The following is a 22217-nucleotide window of genomic DNA, read 5'->3' on the forward strand; positions in this document are numbered from 1 at the left end:
AAACTGTCTTCAATGTGTAAACTCTCCGGTCTACTGAGGCACCCTTGAGCTAAACAGTGTAGCAATATAGCTGATGGCTCATGGGGATCAATAAAGTGCACACAATGGAATTTAAAGCAACATGTATGATTAACCCATGGCTGACATAAAAATGCGCCTCTATGCCTGCTTTGTATCATTTTAACTATATAGTTGAACTGTGCAGAAGTGAAGGACATGTATTTCAAATCTTTTTTTTTCTTGGGTTGTAAATGCACTGACATCACTTTATTGCTGTTTTCATTTGAGCTGGCCGGTGCTGGACTGAATGCATTATCGGGCCGAGTTGGAGCTCTACCTCTTCGGCCTTTCTGCAATTGGCAAGACAGACAAAAATGTCAAAATGTAGAATATAAGAGCATAGAATGCCGTCTACAAAATGTCGTGCAGTTTAGGTTGAGATGTGCATATGAATTAAAGGTATTGATTCATCCTTGTAATGAGTCACAGGGAAGCCTGAACTTCTGTTTCTAGTTATTTGTGCAGCACGTACAGATCATGCAGGTCTGCCTCCTGCCAGCTGCTGTTGTCATCTTCAGTTTCTCTTCCTTTTCTCACAGCAATGTCTCATATTCCAGAGTATCTCTTGCCTGTTTGGTTTTGCATCTGACTCCATGTTTCTTCCTGAACTCTCGTCTCTGTCTTTCATCTTGAATGCTTTGCACTCCCTGGAAGGCGTTTCATCTGAGGCAATTTTCCCAAATCGTAGTTCATACACTAACACCAGTGAGCACACTTGAATATGAGTTTAGACATTGGCATTGCAGATTACACGTTACAGTTGGTTTGCAGGTGCATATGCTTGTTACTGTCTTTCTCTTTACCTCTCACCTTACATTACAAAGAAATATTACTGTGTTTGCTACTATTTTGAAACTAGGGAATATAGTGTCAAAAATATCAAGAGAAAGAGGAAAGTGAGACAGACAGAGAAACTTTTTTTTTTTAATCTTTCGAACATTATAGTTGCATAACAAATTAAAAATAGTAGAAATAATTCAGAGCAGCACTCACACTCATTACTGGTGATGCATTTCTACTGGTCAGAGTTGTACATTTCAAGCATGTTTGGTATGAGTAGGACTGAGTAGCTGATTTCCTTTCAGTCATCAAGTCTCTTACAAATGCTTGCTCAGACAATTTGGCTGGAACCAATTTTTAATCCTCACTTAAACTAAATGAACAGCATTTCAACAGTTACATATATTAAAATTCAATTAAGGCTCTACTCTGGTTGTAAAACTGGCTATGTTGGTGTAATGGTCTTAGCAGCTGAGAGCTCATTATCAGCGATATACCACCATGAAGAAAGACATCAGCTCAGCTCTTTTATTTTCTTTCTCTTACTTTGTACTGTGAATAGGACATTTCTTGCAAGGCTTACGCAGTTTTCGGACACATACCCAATTAACAAAGACATGGAGCTGCAGAGAAATAATTTTTCTTTGAATCATAAAGGGTTTAAATGCAGTGTTATCTTGACAGTGGACTTTTTGAAGGGGTGCAGCAGTATCTCAAACACTGACCTTTAAGTTATAAAAAAAAAAAAAAAAAGAATTGCTTTGTGAAAATGTACCACATTTGTTTGACTAATTTTCTCACATGGCTTGTCCCTGCGGTTTTCCTCTGCAAGTGTCAAAGCCTCAGAAAGCACATCTGAAAGATACTCACACTTTTCCATCTGCATTTGTCCCTCCTTAATGATTTTTTTCCCCCCCTATTTTGCAGATCTGAACTGTGAGGCACGCTGCCTGTTGCAATGAGATGCCAGCATGTAGAATAAGCAGTACCCTATCTGATGCAGCAGGACTCCTGACTGAAGCATTTTGTGTAGAAATGTAGCTGTAGCTCGGTACAAAATGGCAGAAAGGTCCGGGATGACTGAAATATTTAAAGTTGACATGTTTTACTAATCATACTGTTGCTTGGCCCTGCAGCTCCAGAATGTTAAAACTGAGCAGCTTATTCAGAGTTGAACTATTGACTGGTTGTTGGCAAATTGCCAGCGCATTTTGTAGAACAGAAATGTCCTCAGATTTAGCAGTTTTCCTCTATTGGTTTGAGATTACTGGCAGTATATTATTATATTTGATTATAGAAGTACATGATGTGTCAGTTAGAACCACTGGTTGACACTCACAGTGCTGCTAAGCCATTCCTGTAAGTGCTTCTCCTTTTATCCGTGTGGCAGCTACCAGCTTCTCATTGAGTCTTACAGGCATAATGGATTTGACCTTGGACAATTTATTTAATGAAATTCATAATACACAATCTTTTTTTATTTATGTCACCGTTTTATTTCCTCTTTTGGCGGGGGGCATGCAAAGAGCTATCACTGCTGTCTCCACTTTGCCATTGTGTTTTGTTTTGTTTTTTTTGAGCTCTTGAACCTGAGTAATTGAAATCCTTTCAATGGCTCAGACACGTTTCATCATGTTAGCGTGGTGGTTTTATGGGGAGGGTTATGTGTGGGACTGTTTTCTTGGCCAGTAGCATGGCACATAATTGCTATAAACCTGTGACACTCACTTTTATTACTTGGTTTTTCTACTGATTAAACAAACAAAATATACTGTGTCAGTTAGTGAGCTTTATAGGTGCTGGTAGGCGGATTTCCTTTCAGACAGAGCCAGGCTAGCTGTTTCTGGGCTTTATCCTCATATTTAACAAACGGAGTGGTACTTTTCATCTAATTCTCTACCAGAAAGAGAATAAGTGCATTTCCCAAAATGTAGAACTATTTCTTTGAATTAAAAAAGGTTAGAATAACAGACTATACGCATCGAAGCATTGTCTTAACAGATGGTTGGCCATAATAACATTAAAATAATGGTTAACTAGGGCTGCAACTTAATTATATTTATTGTGGATTAACCTGATTATCATTTGCTCGGCTGGTCTATTGAATTAAAAATTGTAAAAAATGCCCAGCACTATTTTCCATAACCTAAGACGCTCAGTTTACAATAATATAAAACAGTGCATTCTCACATGTAGAAAAACACTGGAACCAGAGAATGTTGCAAGTATGAAAGGTGACTAAGGGTTCGCAAAAACAACTGAGGTAAACCACAGAAAAAGCAGTGAGAGTAATGTGTTCTCCAGCTCAGAGCTACACACAGGGCCGTCTGACTTGATTACAGACTATCTGTCTTGCGTCCAGCTGCTGCAATGATCTTTACAACACATACTGTAGATGTTTGGAGGGCTGTATGACAACCAACCAGGTGGTGTAGACAATTACACATATCCTTGTGTATTTCAAAGGCTGTCCCTCCTTGCGTTTGTAGGAGATGGCTAATTCCTTTCTGACAGATGTCATCACTTGTTTTTTTTAAATCAACTTTTTACAATGTAACACAAATTTTCTCAACACTTTGCTTAAGAATTTGTTTTCAAAGCCCATTATCAGGTATCTGCTGAGTTCTTGGTGCGTTCAGGACACTCGCCGTCTGGAGGACTGACCCTCTCATTTTCCAGTCACGGGATGAGCCCTCAGGTCAGCAGGTTTCACCAAGTTTCAAGTTAATTGAATCCATTTAAATCCATCTGGGCTAAACTAGTCCGCTACCCTCCAGCACCCAGCGTTCCCTCCTGACACTGCTGTGCCACGACTCAGGAATAAACCACAGAGGAGTGAAGAGTGGAGACGCCTCTCTCTGCCTCTCTCTCCTTAACTGTCATAAAGTGAAGTACTAAAAGGACACTCAGTTGTCAGTTTATTAGGAACATTCAGCTAAAACTAATGCAACAGTCGTTTAATAGCTGCCAACTAAAGAAACTACAGTGTGCCAGGAGAGAGAGGAAATACGCAGCGTGGTTTACTGATAACAGCCGAGGACGACTGGGTCAGATTCTGCACAAGCTGAAACCGAAGAGATAAATCTTTTTTTGAGAAAATAATAAAAGTGGTAAATTGCTGTTAAGCGAAATAAAATGACTTCATTTGAGGTCTATATGTTGCTAAGGAAACCAACCTTGTAAAGACCAGTGCTTTTCATGCTTTTAACATTTTAGTTGTGCAGCCAGAACCTTCAATCAGTTTTCTAATAATTCAGCCAAATTATTATTATTATTATCATTACACAGGCCGGTCTTGAATGTAGCCACGCGGATGGAGAGAGAGGGGTGTTAAAGTTAATCCACTTCAGCCTGAGCTCAGTGTAACATCAGCTCAGCAAGTCAGTGGCTGTAGTGTACAGAGGCTGGAGGAACAAAGTTAAGCAGCTTTAGCTTGTGTCAGTCAGAGCGCTGCAGTGGTACATTTCCTGAGCCGATGGCTGTAATAGAAAGAGAGAATACCTCTGCAGTTTGTTCCACTTGTCTCTATGAAGAAGTGATTTATTTAAATTGTGGACTTGTCATTAGTTCAATAAGTAATATAGTGGGTATTTTTTCCCCTTAAGTAGCTTTTACGTTTACTCAGCTTCTGTTTAATTCACGGCCAGAAATTTTACTTTAATGCCAAATATTAGTCTGGACTTACGTTTAGAGTCTGCCTATGCAGCTTATCGTTGTCAGGTTAAGTATAGCCTTTCATTTTTGCCTGTTTGTGTGAAGAGCTGAGGTGAGCTGAGCAGACAGCGAGGGAACACACTCTGTGGCACGCACTCGTGTTGTTTTCTGTGCTTGACCGCACTCTTTACTTAAAGAGGCTCTTCAGAGTAAAATGATTTTGCAGATATGTTGAGCAGTGGAGTTAATGATGCATGGTATTATGGTACAGTGCATAAAGGGGAAATGCTTCTTAGCTGTGCAGGAAATGTGGGTATATATATATATATTTTTTGTCCACTGACCACCGTTTCTTGTGTAATCCTAAATTGAAAGTTTGCAGCTGGAAATCGCCAGCACTTATTCTCCCATCACCGCTCCTAGACTCTTGGACATGCTGCCGTGGAAATGCTGTAGGACTAAATTGTTCTGATAAGAGTGAAGCAGGAAGAACAGATGATCATAATTGTTAGCTTTCACTTTGGCTCTACAAGCTGTTCAGTGTTCTCCTGGAGGAATGGGAGAGTACTCATATCTCTACCTGCTACCCTTAAACTTGGGGGAACTGGGGGCAGGGTTTAGGAAATACTTTTTTTTTTTAATTGAAGAATAAGAATTATAACTTTTCCCTCCTAAACCTGCATCAAATATTATACATGTGCTCCTTCAGTGTCAAGTTCCTAAGCATAAAAGAGATTTTGCTGAAATGTGCTTCAGGTGAATAAATATTTAGGCCTTCAATTGTTTTCTGAGTCATGCTTTTCCCTGCATTTGTAATGAAATTGATGGGAATCCTCTTGACACTCCTCTTGTCCCCTTTTCTCACTTTGATGCTTTGCTCTGTGCCAGCCACCTACCTGAGGCCACAGAAACACTGTAAAAACAGGCCAATTATGTACTGCAGCTGAATTAACATGACAATAAAGCCAGTGACTTGCAAACAGCTGGTAACTGAAAACAGACATAAGCCAGCTTTGGTATTCAGCCTTTCACATCAGCACAGTGAATATGAATCATATTAATAATCATTAGTGGACTTCACAGCGCCGGGCCATTGTTCATCTCCATCAGGTCGTCTGGAGTTGTTTGTATTTCAAAGCTTACAAGTCATTTCCATGTAAATGAGCAATAAATTGTTCAAGGATTTTTCTCGGTTGGAATTCATATTTCATTCTTTCAGTTTATCTTTTGCATCTTTTTTTTTTTTCTGTTTTCCTGCTCTGTTCTGTCCTAATCTCATTTTATACATTTACATATTCCTCTTATAGGTGGCCCCAGTGGGAAGTGTTAATACCCAGCTTTACTCACCAGTGTTGGGCCACTGTCTCACATCGTTTAATATTGACCGCAGAGACAGAAATAACACACAAAGTCTCAATGGGCTTTATTGATGGGAACGCATAGGTAGAACGTCTACAGTATCTGAGCAACCATCCTTTTTAAAGTCATTGCTTTGTCCCTCCTGATGTTGTTAGGAGTAAATCCAGGCTTGTGTTTTTCTGTCTGGAAGGCTGCACAATTGTAGCCCGCGATGTTGGAAACAGGGGCCGACTACACTCAAGTCTCTGGAGATAGTGTCCAATTATAGCAGATGCAGCACAGGTTATACTTGTCAGAAGAATCGGCCAGCAGGGACCGCGACAGCAAGAAGGTGTGCGCGAGGCTGTGCGTGTGTGTGTTTGTGTGTGTGTTAGCGTAGAAATATATCTGCAGCTCTGTCTGAGAAAGAGACTAAAATGCAGGTGAAGGCAATTACCAACTTTTTTTTATCACCCCATGTGGTCCTTTAAAACCTTTAAACAATCAAAGGGAAAGCAATTAAGCGCAACACAATGTTAGAGAAGTGCCATATTTCTGATGTTGTATTTGAAGGTAGCACAAGTGATGCTGAACCGTTACCGGTTGCAGTGGCACTGTAGTGTGACGCCCTGTCCAGAGACGGGACAAAAGGAAAGAGAGGTTTCCTTTGGCGGGTCACTAAAATAACACATAATATTGTGTCAGAATCCCCTATTGTTGCCATAATGGTGTAGTTGTTCTTTAAGTATAAAGTGGTTATGATGTGTTTAATAGTCTTATAAAAGACTCTGGTGTTTGCAAAAGTGTAATTTTGATAATTGGTATATTCCCTATTGTGAAATTGCTGTTGTTTTTATTTTTGCCTTGAGACAGCAGACAGTATTTAAATTTGTGGGAAATAATAAAGCATAATAAAGAAAAAAAAAAAGGATTGTGCGCTGTTTTCAGCTCTCACAGTTGTGGAGCGTGAAGTGACCATGAAAGACGTTAGCTTTGGTGAGAGGTCTGGGAACCTGATTGATGATTTTCTGTCAAGGTGTTTTGTCTGTCACGCCACAAAAGCCTTTGACATTGGGATTGATTTATTGCTTTGAATATGATTCCACTTGTTGAAAGTTTGTTGCACCGTTGCATCACTACCTGGATATGTCATATTATCAGGTTGTGTAAGCATACATTCATCATAGCAACCTAATTCTGCTTATTTATAACCTAATGATACAACCTGATGACAGATGTTTTGGTTATTACTACTAAAAAAGGACTCAATTGTTGTGCAATTATTCTATAGCCATTGTAATCACATAGTGAGGAGGATGTGTGTGTGTTTTTTTTTTTCAACTTGTTTCATGTTGCTTCAGCTATCAATAACCTCTGGCACAGTTATTAAGCCTATATATGTATCTGCCACCATGATGTAGAACGGTAAGGCTGCTTTATCAGACCAAAAAGAGTGTTGCTTTAAAAACACAAGGCATTGTTTTGTAGGGGTGTGTGGTTTCAGGTACAGACACAATTAAATTAGTGGGCTTGAGTTGTGGATTAATGAGCTTCTCAGATGCCAAAACATTGCATAACAGTTTCCTACTATTATTTTGTTCTGTTGTTTTGACAGTTAAGCAGGGTTAAGGGTTTTTCTTGTTTGGGGACCTTATTTCTATATGTAATATAGTCTGTATTATTTATTTTTTGCCTGAGGACATGTTGAAATGAATGAGGGGGCTGTGTTTTTTTCTGTTTGAATGTTCAGACCTGCGTTATGACAACATAAAGGGCTGTGTTGGTGGTTTTAACTACATGTGTCCTGTTGTTCTTGCTGCCAGTGAGACAATGAAAAACATGATTCAGCAAGTCCGGGCTGAAAAATAGATCAATGAGTTTGAAGGCTGATCACAGTTCAGAACTTCACACTCCTTGTTGTGTCTATGCAGTTATCGCATCCAAGCGTGACTTTTAGTGGGACTTCCAGTCTGATCAAACCTGTTTTTGGCCTGAGAGTTTTAGGATAAGACAGTGTTAGTGTGCACCCAGATCTAAGAAGGCAGCAGTTAGGGACTATTTCATGCATTTATATGTGTTTATATGCTTTTATAAATCTCCACTGATCAAGTTACCGTACTTCACCTCCCTGAGGTCAGGATTAGTTGTAACATTCAGGCAGTGCGATGAGTGGGAATGAATGGGACTGAATTACGGCTGCATGATCTGCAAAAAAAATCGATTATTTTGGCAGATATTGTGATTGCGATAGGATTTCAGTTGGAATGATTGTTTTTCATTTCATTTTCACTGGGAAAAAAAAAAAACGATGATGATGCAATTTTTGTTGGGGGTTGCACCAAACCAGCATTGTCCCCGACCTGTGGAGAATATGATTTGTAGGTCTCGGCATCTCTGTAGCACCACAACGCCTATTGTGCTGACGATGCACAACAATGTTGTGACACATTTTACCTTTACCCAAAAAATAGCAGCTCCTTCGATTTGGATATTGCATTTATTGTGATTTCGATTATATTTTGATGAATTGTGCAGACCTAGACTGAATGATGTCCATAAGGAAGGAAACACTCATATCACGCACTTCAGCGAGGACAACTTTCTCCAGCCCCGCAGAAGTCCTGTACGGGTGCACAAGTCAGATTTCATGTAGCACTGATTGGATCTGTACTGGTCCCATTCTCTTCTGCCCCCCACCCACCCACCCACCTCCCAAAACTCACTGTGCTCCCTCCTGTCTCCACTCAGCCAATCAAATATGCCGTCACCGCCGGGCTTATGACCCACACCAGTTGCTATAGCAACGCCGGCCTGCCTCCTAGAGAACATGTCATGCATGTTAAGTGGTTTTCAGATGCTCGCTCGTTGTCTCTCCGTCTTGCACTCTGTCTTAAGTAGACACACACACACACACAGAGGACGAAGTGATGCAGCCGACCACAGATAGTTAACACAGGGGTTTGTTTTAGTGCCTCTGAGGCAGCACTCATCCCTGCACCGCCTGACCTCTGCTGTGTGTTATCTGTCTCTTGAAGCACGAGTGGCTGAATATCTTGTCACTGAATGGATTTCTCCCCACTTAGAAAATAAAGTGCTAAAGTTTTTGTGTTTATAATTGGAATAAAAAAGTAAAAACATAAACGCCGGGGGCACATGTATATATGTGTAAATGGCACAGACAAAGATGTGAGAGGGTTTTTATCGCTTCTTGCTGCCACAGTCTTTGATAATTGTCCAGGATCCCTCAGCTATGCAAGTCTGGGAGCCACCTTAGCCAATGTTTTCAGCTTCACCACCATAATGCATTCAATCGACATGAAATTAGATCTTGAAAAAGATTAGCATTTCCTAGCGTTGAGTTTTTAGACCATGTTTTGGGGATTCTCAATGAAATCACTGCGTCAAAGCAGAACAGTCTGCACACAGCATCATTTGTTTCAAACAGAGAAGTCCATATAAGATTTTATTTGGCTATTAGCTCCTAATGTTCCTCATAAATCGGACACATTTTCAGTTGGCTTGGCCTTTCAGTTTGAAGTGGCTGCGTCGAGTTTTATTATTCTGACTGGGCTGCAGTTCAGTTAATTTATTTATGAATTACTCGGTTCAGTGTAAACCCAGCTGAAGTTTCGAAACAGTTTATTAGAGATAAAGTTCCTCTGATCCTGTTTGATCCTGAGATGAAATATACCCATGCACACAGTCCCTGCCACACCACCTGCGGTGTCGGGGGCGAATGTTTTGAAATGCTCGAAGTTGAGACAGCTGCCCCCCCAACCAGCTACCGTTCGTACAACCGTCTGCATTCACATCACCAGAATGAAACTCGGTCTATGTGTGTTTGTAAGAGCCTGTGTAACAAGTGTCATTTGTCTTATTCATTCTCAATTAACTTTTCAGTACAAGACGAGACATTTATCCCATCTTGAGCTATTTAATGTGAGTAGTTCACTGTTCTTCACTTCAGTGCTTAAGGCGTTTGGGAAACTTATGCAGGCACTGATTTTCTCACCAGTGGTTTTCCATATGACAGGATGACACAAAGTGCAATAAGCACCTCTTACATGCAGCTTTTCATTTAACCAGCCTATAGAGGTGGCTGTGTTTTTTTTTCCTTTTACCCCTTGCAATATTTAAAACTCATTCATTTGCCAAACAAACAAACAAAACAAAAAAAACACTGAGAAATGTACATACTGTAAACATGTAAATACTGGATCAACAGTGAATCAGAAAACATGAGGTAACTGCCATCTGTTAGATTAAAGCAAACTAGAGCTGAACCACTATGAATTAATCACTACTTATTTTTTTAAAGGACAAAATTCACTGAAATGTGAATATTTGCTGCTTTTCTTAGTCTCCTATAATAGTAAATGTGATTTTGGACTGCTAGGCAGACAACACAAGACATTTGCATTATCGTTTCCTCTGTAACCTGCATGACTGCACATGTTTATCAGTTTACAGCTCAGGGCAGATAGAGTCACAGTTTGGCCCTGTTCCTACGCTCAACCAAAGAATCATGGGACAAATCAGTGCTGTTATCTCCTGCTGTGAGGAAGTAATGGAAGAAATTCATGTGATCATAATTCATAGTGCCACCGTGTACCAAATGTGTTATACTGAGCAAACAGAGGAGGGGCTTTACATGTATAATTCATTGTTCTGCTTGGTAAAAATTTTACTTAGTTAATGGGAGAGTTTGTTTTCATTCATGCCATCAGAGTGGTGAAAAAGGGCAGGAGAGGTGCAGAGTAAATACAGTTGGCAGCTTCTGTCCTATCCTCCAAAATTGAGGAATAGTTCAAGAGACTCACTGCAAATTATTCATAGGCTTGTGTTGAAGCTGCTTCAATCTTTGTGTGTGTTTGTGTGTGTGTGTGTGTGTGTGTACGTGTACTTGTACTTGCTGCATAAAAAAAGTATTTTAATAACAGAGTGAGGACATTTTGGGAAAGTGAGGACATTTTGGCCGCTCCTCACTTTTTGAGACACCTTAAATACACATTTTGAGGGTTAAGACTTGGTTTTAGAGTTATGGTTAGAATTAGGTTAATGTTAAGGTTAGGGTTAGGCACTCAGTTGTGATGGTTAAGGTTAGGGTAAGGGGCTAGGGAATGCATTATGTCAATGAATGTCCTCACAAAGATAGAAGTATAAGTGTGTGTGTGTGTGTGTGTGTGTGTGTGTGTGTGTGTGTGTGTGTGTGTATATGAGAGAGAGAGTGAGAGAGAGAGAGAGTATGAGAAAGCCAGAGAGTGCAAGTGTGTCGAGAAAACGAGGAAAACCGACATGCATTCAGGATTATTTAGTTGTTGGTCGATAATGGGTCAGGCAACTCCCAGCTTTCACACACACACACACACACATCCTTTTCCTGTTCCTCTCTGTGTTGCTCAGGACTGAGGAAAAAAAACATGATGAGAGAATTGATTGAAATGAAGTCGGCTTCTGTCCCTTTGGAAAAAGATAATCTGACGATGAAGGGAGGTGCATGTTTGGGTAAAACATAAGCAGAGATGAAACGGAGGGGTGATGGTGGAGGTGGGGGTGACATCTCCAGCAGTGGGGCAGTGGTGAAATTACATAATGAGAGCCATCCCGCTTCCTCTGTTTTGTGCACTGTCAGTCATCTGAAGCTGCAGGACTTGCTTATGTGCTTCTTATTAATTAGTGATATATTAGCTCTGATTATCAGTCCCAAGTGTATGTGATCAGAGGAACAATATCACTTCACTGTGCGCAAGGTGTTTTCCATCTACAGCTGGTTCTCTGAATGATGTGTTTTAGTGAGATGTGCAAATTAAAATCACTCAAGATGATTAGACGAGATTAAATGAGGTGATAATTCATTTACAGCAGCATCTTTTGTCCTTGTCCTGTCACTTATAACCACATTTACTGTCTTTCACTTCTCCCCTCCCAACATTTTTTCCTTGCAGCTTGTTTTTGACAGTAGTTCAGACCCTCAGGCATTTCCCAGGTGTCCCTGTCTCCACATTGTTTACCTTTTTTTTCCCCTTATTTGTTTGTTCAGTCACTTCCCTGTGTCCCAGTTCAAATTTTCCAGTTTTCTTGTGCTGGCTTAGTGGGTAGACTTTGTAGAAGAGAAATAGAGACGACCTCTATACTGTACAACCGGCTGCCTGTGTGTGTGCACGTGGAATATATGAATATACAGTATATATGTAAATGTCTAAATTAATTCTTATATGTAAAATATAGGATTTTAGTTTTTCAGTTCAGTGTTAAAAACATTACAATCATTACTTATTAAGTATTTTATAAAAAGTTAATGGTTGTTTTTCTTTCTATTAAATGTTTTCAGTAATACATTAGTTCTTGTTCTTTCTTACTGTCATTTAAAGTCTTTGAAAATCTCGAATCTATAAACAAGAGAAAAAGGCCTTGCACAGTGTGCACTTCAGGGCTGGAGGTGCAAGATGAACACAGCCCAGAAGTTCAGGCTGTTCAAGGTTTTTTTGTTTGTTTGGTTTTATTTTTATTTTTATCGTAATTCAAGAATTCAGATACAAATTATGACAAAACTTCACAAATGTCTAACAGGATAAAATGATGAAGTGATGACATTTTGTGTATAAAAGGCCATTATTCACTGCTGTAACTCACATCTTCAACTTGCCTGGTTTTAGAGGTTCTTTGTAGCAACATCCATATTGGCCAAGCATGTGAGCACATCCAGGCAATTTGCCTCTGTTTTTAGTTTCTCTCAATGAACTCACACAAACACAGCAGACACACTAAGTCAAGTCACATCAGTTTTATTTATGTATTCCAATATCAAAATCAAAAAACACACTTAATACTATTAAATTATTATAAATTATTTAAACTATTGAATTCCTTCAAAGACTGCAGTACATATATATGAGTCTGGACAGACATTGATGCAAACTGCAGCTTGACTGGTTGGTGGAGGTGTACAACAACTATGAGGTGATAATTATAGTTTTCCTTTATTTATGTATTTAAATATGTTTGAAAGAACCTTGTGCGCACACTGTGCATGACATCCCACACGTTCCTTTTATTCTAGTGTAAATAGTATTATTTATTCAAGTCCTGTACATTGTCCCTGATCATACACCAGCATCTAAATTACATTCTGCACATTATAAGTTTACATTTTCTTGAAACTTACCTGAGTTACAGCATAGTTTGCGTTTTGTCTTTTTCTTCACAGGGTTTGTTTTACGGCATGTCAGGTTTTTCATATTACATTCCCTCTTGCATTTTATTAAATATCCCTCTAATGCTGATGCCCAGCTTATGTATGCAGAAAAATATCTTACAGTTACATAAAAAACATTTTTAAAAGCATTTGTCATCTGTATTTTGGCATTTTGCAAGTTTTACGAATGCGGTTCTGCGGATGGTCAGGATCATTTCCCTCGCTGTTTATATGTGCAGCCACGTCAGCAGAGTCAGGCCTCTTTTATTTTATTGTAGGTTTCATGTCTGCGAAGCAGGAATATGAAATGCCAAAATTGATCAGAAGCTTATGTGCCAGTGGCTCACCTGGTAAAGCACATACCATATATCAAGGCCAAGTCCTTGCTGCAGTGGCATCTTCAGGTCTGGCCTGGGCCCTTTGCTGTATGCAAGCGGGCCAAATCCCAGCTGTTAACACTCGGCCTCTGTGGGCTCCGTTCTTAGAAGTTTCACTGTGGAGGTTTGGAAAAAGGGAACTTCTGTTTTCATCACATCATTACAACTAAACACCACACAGGCTGTAAAAAGAGACTCAGTGCTGCTTATAATGACTGAAATCCTGTCTTCACTCATTCTCACAGTCCTGCCATTTTTTTAAATGATGGACTGGCTGTGTGAGAGCAGAGAGCCAGACAGATGACTGTGTGTGTGTGTGTGTGTGTGTGTGTGTGTGTGTGTGTGTGTGTGTGTGTGTGTGTGTGTGTGTGTGTGTGTAGTTCAGCATGGTGAAACAGGGGGCTCTCCTGCCAGTGCTATTCCTCAGTACAAACACAGTATTTAAATACACACTCTCTTAGCCTGCCCCCTACTGTTGCCCAGACCTACTTTCAAACACACACGTATACACTCACACACACTCTGGGGAAAATTCAGCCCTAAAACACTTTTCAGGTGAACAGAAGTGGACTGGAGCTGAGCTGCGACTTAAATGAGTGTTGGTAGATTTTTCTGAGCCCATTTTTCCCAGTTCAAACCCACTTAAGCAGTTTGGAGATAGACTTTGGGCAGAGGACTTTGTGGATCATACTGCCTCTGGTGGTTAAGAGCGGTATTGCTCCACCTCTGCTCTGCTCTTATTAGCATATGAACAGGTCACTAACTGCTGTTATAATTAACATTGCTGCCAGTCTTCTAAATGAGAATTGACCCTTATTATCAGCCATGGCTGCAAGGCATTTTGGGATTGTTTCATGGAGTTTGCATCATTTGTGGCACCTGGGATTTCTCACAATTTAGGCCATTTTTAGCTGGGAATCATATTTGTCTCCTGCATTTGTGAAACAGAGACACTTTTTTTTTTTTTTTTAACTTTTTTTTTTTTTTTAACCAGAGGGCAACACTTTGATCGAGTCATGGTGATTTTATCAGTACTTTTCACAAAGTTTAACTTGGTACAATGTCACAATGTGACTTTTGCTCAAGTTTTGAGCAGAAGTCCATTAAACTGATGAACTCTGATGCATTTTTAAATCTCAGTGTGGTGCTGAAATTGTTTGTCAACAACACTCCTGAGCCAAACCTCCCTGCATGTCCCACAATATTTTGCTGTTGTAGTTCTCAAAGCGACCAGTTGGTGTCCTCCTCTCCCTATTTCCACCTCCACAGCCTCATCCGCCACAGTGACAGACAGGGCTGTCTGTCTCTGCTTTCTGTGACATTTTACAATTGTGACACTGTGGACACTGATGCCTGTGTGATGTCTATACAACCTGTCAGGAGTATATTGTTGTATAAAGCATCCTGAGCAGTTATTTGTCCTGGTTTAATTATTAAATCATCAGTGATCTGAAATGATTTTAACTTTTTTACCTCATTAATAACTTGACAGTTTACCTTAAATGTTTTTGTTATGTGGACATGCTTCACTGTTGCACACACTGTATTGCTGTTGCACACTCGGTGATTCTTACAGGCTGGATTTGTTTGTGTTGTTTTTTCCAGGAGCTGAACAGAGTTAAATTTAAGTCGCAGCAAGTTGAGAGCCGTCCGTCCTGGAGCCTCTCCTCCCTCCTGCCCTCCTAGACCTTTCCCCCCCCGACAGAGCTGCCTTCTTGTACCTCCATCTTTGGACCTGAAACACATTCGGTCCTGCACTCGCACACAAACACAGTTACACACCTAACCACTTCCCCACCCGAGCAGGATGATCACATCGGAGCTCCCTGTCCTACAGTGAGTGAAACATTTTTCATTGGTTAATCCATCAGTCCATTTTCTGCCACAGTCCAGATTGTTTTCATTTAATTAATTATGTTATTAAGAACTATTGTCATATGCTGAGATGTAATACTTGTAATAAATATATGGTAATAAATAATTCAAGGTAATATGACCAGGAAATAATTATTAAATTGTGTTCCGTGTGGTATTAAAAAGTTATTTTTAGGAGTGGATGTGACTAAAATCATAACCCATCTGTGGTGCCTATTGAAACTTGTTTTATACCCAAACCTTTGTTCAGTTTTTCTCAGACGTGTGTTCAAATCTCAAAAACACATATGATCTTTGCTCAATATGTGAAAACACACGTAAGTGTGTTCATATTTTACTAAAGCAAACAGTTTGGTTTTCTTTTCATCCCTGAAGTTTCACTTTTGTTTAGAGTTTTGTCATCTTAGAACTGAACGTTTCCACATTTGCTCTTGTGTGGATGAATAAAAGCTTTGGACGCATGTGAATCACACATGTTCTGTGTTTTTCTCCCTTAGGGACTCGTCCAATGAGTCTGGGGCAACAGACACAGTGGGTTTAAGTATGAGCATGAGTGAGATGGAAGATCCAGAGGCAAAAGGGAAGAAGAAGCGAGGGAGGCCTGGAAAACAACCCCCGGTATGAGTCTGTCAGTGGAGTGTGTGACCAGAAAACAGCAAATTAGTGAGAAAATCCTGGTTAACAATGTGGCTTTGTGTGTGACTGTCTCTGTTTTTGATTGTACCAGTGTGTGTGTGCATGTGTGTATTGTGTGAATAGGGGTGGAAACGAGCTCCTAAAGCCCCAGTGCGTGTACAGGAGTTTCTTAGTGAAATCGAGTTTATACCTCTCTGTGTATTTGACATTTCCCCTTCTCCACAGACGTCCAATAAGAAGCCTCGAAAGTCGCCAACAGACAAGACTCTGGGAGTCACCAGAGGGCGAGGGAAAGCCAACGGTGTGGCTCAACATAACGGAGACGGCGGAGACCCCGTCACTCTGTTTGAAGTGGTCAAACTGGGCAAGAGCGCCATGCAGGTGTGTGAACGTAGTTGTGTTTTTCTTTTTTTATAAACTTCCAAACTCAAAATATAAACATGCGAAATATATTTATGATTCAATCAAATACAAGAGGTTTCTTCTAAAAACTCTGTCTTGGGCTCAGGTTCAGCAGCACTTGTAAATAATCAGACCTCTCAGTCTGGTCCCCTGAGCTGTGGTTCTTCATGCTGTGAATGTGAAACCCGATGGTTTTATCATAACAGAGCATATTTGTGTTTGCACCTGTGCTCCTGTTGTTCAGGGGTCTGTTTTCTCTCCCTTGGGAAAATAGTTTTTACAATGGAGAAGGAGCTGTTTTAAATTCTCAATGTTGTGATTGTGTGTGTTTCTTGCTGTGTGTGTGTACAGTCTGTGGTGGACGAGTGGATCGAATCGTACAAGCAGGACCGAGACTTGGCACTGCTGGACCTCATCAATTTTTTCATCCAGTGCTCAGGGTGCAAAGGTGAGATGACTAAAACTACTGTAATCACAGGGCTCCTCTACTGAAACCTGTTGTTGTGTGTGTCTGTGCGAGCTGAATAACAAATCTGAACCTGACTGTGTGTCATTCTTGTTGTGTAACCAGGCACTGTGAGGATCGAGATGTTCAGGAACATGCAGAACGCTGAGATCATCCGTAAGATGACCGAGGAGTTTGATGAGGTAAATGTCTGCCTCTGTCAGAGAGAGGAATTAACGCTCAAGTAAAAATAATACGTCTGTTGCAGGAATGCATGTCTGCATTTATTAGCTCTCTAAATATATCGCCTTTCTGGAGAAGCTGCATACACAGTGTGATCTCTCCTCAGGTCCTGGTTACAGCAGGATTAATCCTCCACAAGATTAATGAATGCTTCAAGTGGATGTTGGATAATGTTAGCTGAAATGCCAAAGTTAATTGAAATTACTCTCACATCAGTTTTTCACTTTTCAAGTTTTTCACCAGCTTCTCACAACACGACACATTTCTGGCAATGACGTATAAGCAGAGCAGAGAATAACAAATGGCTGCGGTCGAACAGATGAAAGGGGGCTCTGGCCCCCTTCATTGGTAACAAATGTGATCGTAACCACGGCCAGAAGAGAATGAGCAACAGTGTCCATGCTATTAAAACCATGTCCCCTGCTCACACACAGCTGTGCCTCTGCCAGCACATCCATTTTATGGTTTAACAGCAGCGAATGATCAAACAGTCTTAAGACACAAATTGGATGCGATCATTTGTAAATTAAAATCTGAAAGGTCAGATTTGAAAAAGTAGAGAGGAGATTTTCTTCAAAGCACATTGAAGTAAATATTGAGTTATGAACCTTTTAACACCTGCAAAAAAAAAAAAATAATAAAAGTTTCTTTTGCTCAAAAACACTTCAGCAGGATGGACGCCTGCCAGCACAGAGACTGGAACCAGATAGTGTGGATACAGTCTGTCTGATCTTTCTGTGTTTTCTGTCAACAGGACAGCGGGGATTATCCCCTCACCATGCCCGGGCCCATGTGGAAGAAGTTCCGCTACAACTTCTGCGAGTTCATCAGCGTCTTGATCCGTCAGTGCCAGTACAGCATCATCTACGACGAGTACATGATGGACACGGTGATCTCCCTCCTCACCGGCCTGTCTGACTCTCAAGTGCGAGCCTTCAGACACACCTCCACATTAGCAGGTGACCGCACCAGCTTCACGGCTTCTTATCGCCACAGCAACAAGCAGACGTTTATTAGTAGAGCCTTTTGCTATACGGTAATTCAGTGAGTTGCACAGACCTCCACACTGGCCGGCAGTCAATGATGACATCACTGATGTCATAATGAAAACACTGCATCTTATAAATGTGTTCAAAGCTGTTTAAATTACCTCAAAATGATTAAAAACCAGTGACATTTACGATGAAAAGGAAACTTGTTGCTTCAGTTTTAATTTACAACTGCCTCACTTTTACATCTTCACGCTATTGATATATTTGAATCTGCCTATTTTATGTATCGCAGTGAAAAGGGAAGGTTAGCTGTGACCTGTGTGTCATATACTTCTATATAATTAACAATTTAATCTTGTCTTTTACAAGAGACAGAAAATGTTACATCAAAAACTTATTTCCCAGGAGGAGAGGCCTGTAGCATCTGAGTGTGTATTTATTATTCAGTCTCATGTGTAATTTTTTGTGTGTGTGTGTGTGTGTGTGTGTGTGTGTGTGTGTGTGTAGCAATGAAGCTGATGACAGCGCTGGTGAACGTAGCGCTGAACCTGAGCATTCACCAAGACAACACCCAGAGACAGTACGAGGCAGAGAGGAACAAGATCGCCGGCAAACGAGCCAATGAGAAGCTGGAGCTGCTGCTACAGAAGAGGAAGGAGGTTGGGACAGTGTTCGATGTGACTTTTCAGAGAAATGAAGGACATGTAGAGGAGTGGGGAAGAATCTGAAGTATTTTTAATAATAATCTTAGGATATTGGTTCATCAGCAACAGTAGAAGTGTAGCCTGAAGAAAATGTTTCAATTCCCCAACCAAAAAATGAGTTCCTTGAAATCATCAGTGCTAATATTTTGCCATAACAGTTGTGATCATTAGCACTGCTTTGCTGTATATCAGAATGTTTGCTTGTCTGTAGCTTGTTCGTTTTCTCTTTGCAGCTTCAGGAAAACCAAGACGAAATAGAGAATATGATGAACTCCATCTTCAAGGGAATCTTTGTGCATCGCTACAGGTACACCTCCTGACTGTTGACTGCTGATTTCACCTTTGACAAATATGTTTTTTGATCTTGTTTAATTTCACCATGTGGCTAAAAGGATGATAATGGTGACCACAGACGTTAATAAAAGTCAAACATGACTGATTTCTGCCTGATGGTGATAATTGTGCTCTGCTTACTTCCCAGGGACGCAATTGCAGAGATCAGAGCCATCTGTATTGAAGAGATCGGAGTGTGGATGAAGATGTACAGCGATGCTTTTCTTAACGATAGTTACCTGAAATATGTTGGTTGGACACTACACGACAGGGTGAGAACAACCGCACAGTTTCTCCGTCATTATTTCCTTGGGGCTTGGCTGCTGTGTTGTTGATATTTCGGTGCGCCCACTGCTGAATTGATTTTAGTGGACGTGTGTGATTTAGTGTGATGATTCTCACACCAACACAGAAAAGCTTTAGGCCTTTAATCCCCACTTGGGTCTGCTTTTCTTTGAGATGTTTTTAATCGTCTCTCGCTTTTCCAGCAAGGAGAGGTGCGTCTAAAGTGCCTGAAGGCTCTGCAGAACCTGTACACAAACCGAGAACTGTTTCCCAAGCTAGAGCTTTTCACCAACCGCTTCAAGGTAACGCCTGCAAGAATGAAAATAGGCACCATGCTGCTTTTAAGAGAGTGGACTGAAGAACTGAGCAGAAAAACTCTGGTGTGTTTTGACAGGACCGTATAGTCTCAATGACACTGGATAAGGAGTATGATGTGGCTGTGGAGGCCATCCGACTGGTCACACTCATCCTGCAGTGAGTAGCTTTGATACTTTTACACTAAAAAGCACCAATTTGAGTCTTCACAGTGTAAGAAATTCTGCGTTGTACTGTGTTATTCTTCATGAAGTTTTACTGATTGATTGTCTGTTGCAGGGGCAGTGAAGACGCCCTGTCCAATGAGGACTGTGAGAACGTGTACCACCTGGTCTATTCTGCCCACCGGCCCGTGGCTGTCGCCGCTGGAGAATTCCTGCACAGGAAGTGAGTCCACGCTGACGTCTCTTGTCATGTAACCATCTGTAGAAGCCAATTTGAAATAATGTAGAGCATCACATTCAGCTGCGTCAGTGTTCAAAGTCAGTGTGACGCTGTTTTTTTTGGGGGGTTTTTTGTGGTTGTGTTGAATGGATGGGGTTTCTTATTTGCAGTTTAATAAAAGTGTGTACGCTTCTCCGTCTCCCTCTCACTCTCCTCTCTCTCGCTCCGTCAGGTTGTTCAGTCGTCATGACCCACAGGCTGAGGAAGCGCTGGCGAAGCGCAGAGGGAGGAGCAGTCCCAATGGAAATCTCATCCGCATGCTGGTGCTTTTCTTTTTGGAGAGCGAGGTAACACTCACCAGCACTTTAATATTTACTGCTATTACACATGATGCAGACATGCATATGCACACACTTTACACCATACACACGACAAGTTAAACATGCTGTGGATGCACAAGTGTGATTGATATTTAATGATTTAATTATCTTTTAAAATAATATATTGTTTTAGTTTCCCTCTGGTGTGGTAGAATATAGTAAAACAACAAAACTGATAAGTGAACATTGTTATAGACTTGACACCTACTGCCACTGAGAAATATTCATCGTCCTGCCCTGGCTGATGATATTAAAGCCAGTCACTTGATTGGTGGATGACATTTTACTCTGCTACGTGTGAGGTACCAGGAATGATGAGGACAGCTTTAGAAAGATTCTGTGGCGACCCGATAGCCGAGTGGTTAGGGCACATACTACATCATCTCAGAGTTTTCACAGAGTTACTTCAAAGTGTTCACATGAACTGAGTTTCTTTCTGTGTGTGTGTAGCTCCATGAGCATGCAGCCTACCTTGTTGACTCGCTGTGGGAAAGCTCTCAGGAGCTGCTGAAAGACTGGGAGTGTATGACTGAGCTTCTGCTGGAGGAGCCAGTGCAAGGAGAGGAGGGTAAGACAAACACACACACACACACACACATCCTGTTCTCTTTTTAAGCCTGTGAATTGGCTGCAGGCTACTTCACAGCTGAAAAGCAACTACGTGAGATGATGCAATAATATCTTGTTCCTTGAAACTCTCCTCTAATCCTTCTCTGTTTGTCTCTCTTTCTCTCTCTGTCTCTCCTTTGCTCCATCTCCTTCCCTCCTGTCCATCTCTGCAGTGCTGTCAGACAGACAGGAGAGTGCGCTGATAGAGCTGATGGTGTGCACCATCCGACAGGCAGCAGAGGCACACCCACCTGTGGGCAGAGGCACCGGCAAACGGGTAGGTGAAGTATACACACATCATACACTGTTATTGTGATGAGAGGTCAGGTGAATATTTACCTGCCAACAGGAGCCTTGCCGGACTTAAAGACTCTCTGTTCACATGTTGTCAAATTTTGACCCCAAGTTTTGTGTTTGTTCGTTCAGGTGCTGACGGCAAAGGAGAGGAAGACCCAGATAGACGACAAGAACAAACTGACTGAGCATTTCATCATGGCTCTGCCCATGCTCTTGTCCAAGGTAAGACTCTCCCAGGCTCCAGCCTGCAGCGTGCACATGGCCACACAGTGCTGATTAATGAGCGGGCAGGTGAATGACTGGTTTGTCGAAATAATTGATCAAGAAGTGAGAAGCATTATTGACGATACGCCACTCAGGACAAGTGTGCTGGCTAAATAGTGAGAAACAGAATCAAAGCATCAGGTGTTGATTGATGGGTCTCTCTTTCACTTCACTGCCGCTGTGCGTCTGTAAGTCTTGTTTATCTAAAGTTCTGTCTCTCTGTCCCCTCCCCCACAGTATCAGGCAGACTCAGAGAAGGTAGCCAACCTGCTGCAGATCCCCCAGTACTTCGACCTGGACGTGTACAGCGCCGGGCGCATGGAGAAGCACCTGGACGCTCTGCTGAAGCAGATCCGGCTGGTGGTGGAGAAGCACATTGAAACCGACGTGCTGGAAGCCTGCAGCAAGACCTACAGCATCCTCTGCTCCGAAGAGTACACCATCATGAACCGCGTGGACATCGCCCGCTCGCAGCTCATCGACGAGATGACCGATCGATTCGCACATTCGGTCGAAGAGCTGCTGCAGGAGGTATGATGGGAGGAAGAGGAGGTGTGGTTTTGAAGGGGATTAGTGAAAAAAGGGTGTGTTTTGTCATGCCATTGAAATTTAGTCTTTACCTCTACTCTCTCTATTTAAATAAGGGAAA

At 41.3% G+C, this 22217-nt stretch overlaps 1 protein-coding gene across 1 annotated transcript in view; it reads left to right on the forward strand.

Annotated features, from left to right (window-relative positions):
* Positions 1-22217, forward strand: part of stag1a (STAG1 cohesin complex component a) — a 43663-nt gene that overhangs the window by 12967 nt on the left and 8479 nt on the right. The window contains exons 2-18 of the mRNA XM_071499141.1: positions 15010-15240; positions 15777-15897; positions 16141-16296; positions 16669-16765; positions 16889-16965; positions 17760-17964; positions 18505-18656; positions 18935-19008; positions 19183-19306; positions 19523-19621; positions 19714-19793; positions 19914-20021; positions 20251-20365; positions 20849-20966; positions 21181-21284; positions 21434-21526; positions 21806-22099. Coding sequence (XP_071355242.1) covers positions 15212-15240; positions 15777-15897; positions 16141-16296; positions 16669-16765; positions 16889-16965; positions 17760-17964; positions 18505-18656; positions 18935-19008; positions 19183-19306; positions 19523-19621; positions 19714-19793; positions 19914-20021; positions 20251-20365; positions 20849-20966; positions 21181-21284; positions 21434-21526; positions 21806-22099 — 2046 coding nt within the window. The 5' untranslated portion in view covers positions 15010-15211. The remainder of the gene's footprint in view (positions 1-15009; positions 15241-15776; positions 15898-16140; positions 16297-16668; positions 16766-16888; positions 16966-17759; positions 17965-18504; positions 18657-18934; positions 19009-19182; positions 19307-19522; positions 19622-19713; positions 19794-19913; positions 20022-20250; positions 20366-20848; positions 20967-21180; positions 21285-21433; positions 21527-21805; positions 22100-22217) is intronic.

This window comes from Trachinotus anak, unplaced genomic scaffold (assembly GCF_046630095.1).
Source record: "Trachinotus anak isolate AG129_WGS33_773 ecotype Australia unplaced genomic scaffold, CSIRO_AGI_Tana_v1 ptg000015l, whole genome shotgun sequence".
NCBI lineage: Eukaryota > Metazoa > Chordata > Actinopteri > Carangiformes > Carangidae > Trachinotus > Trachinotus anak.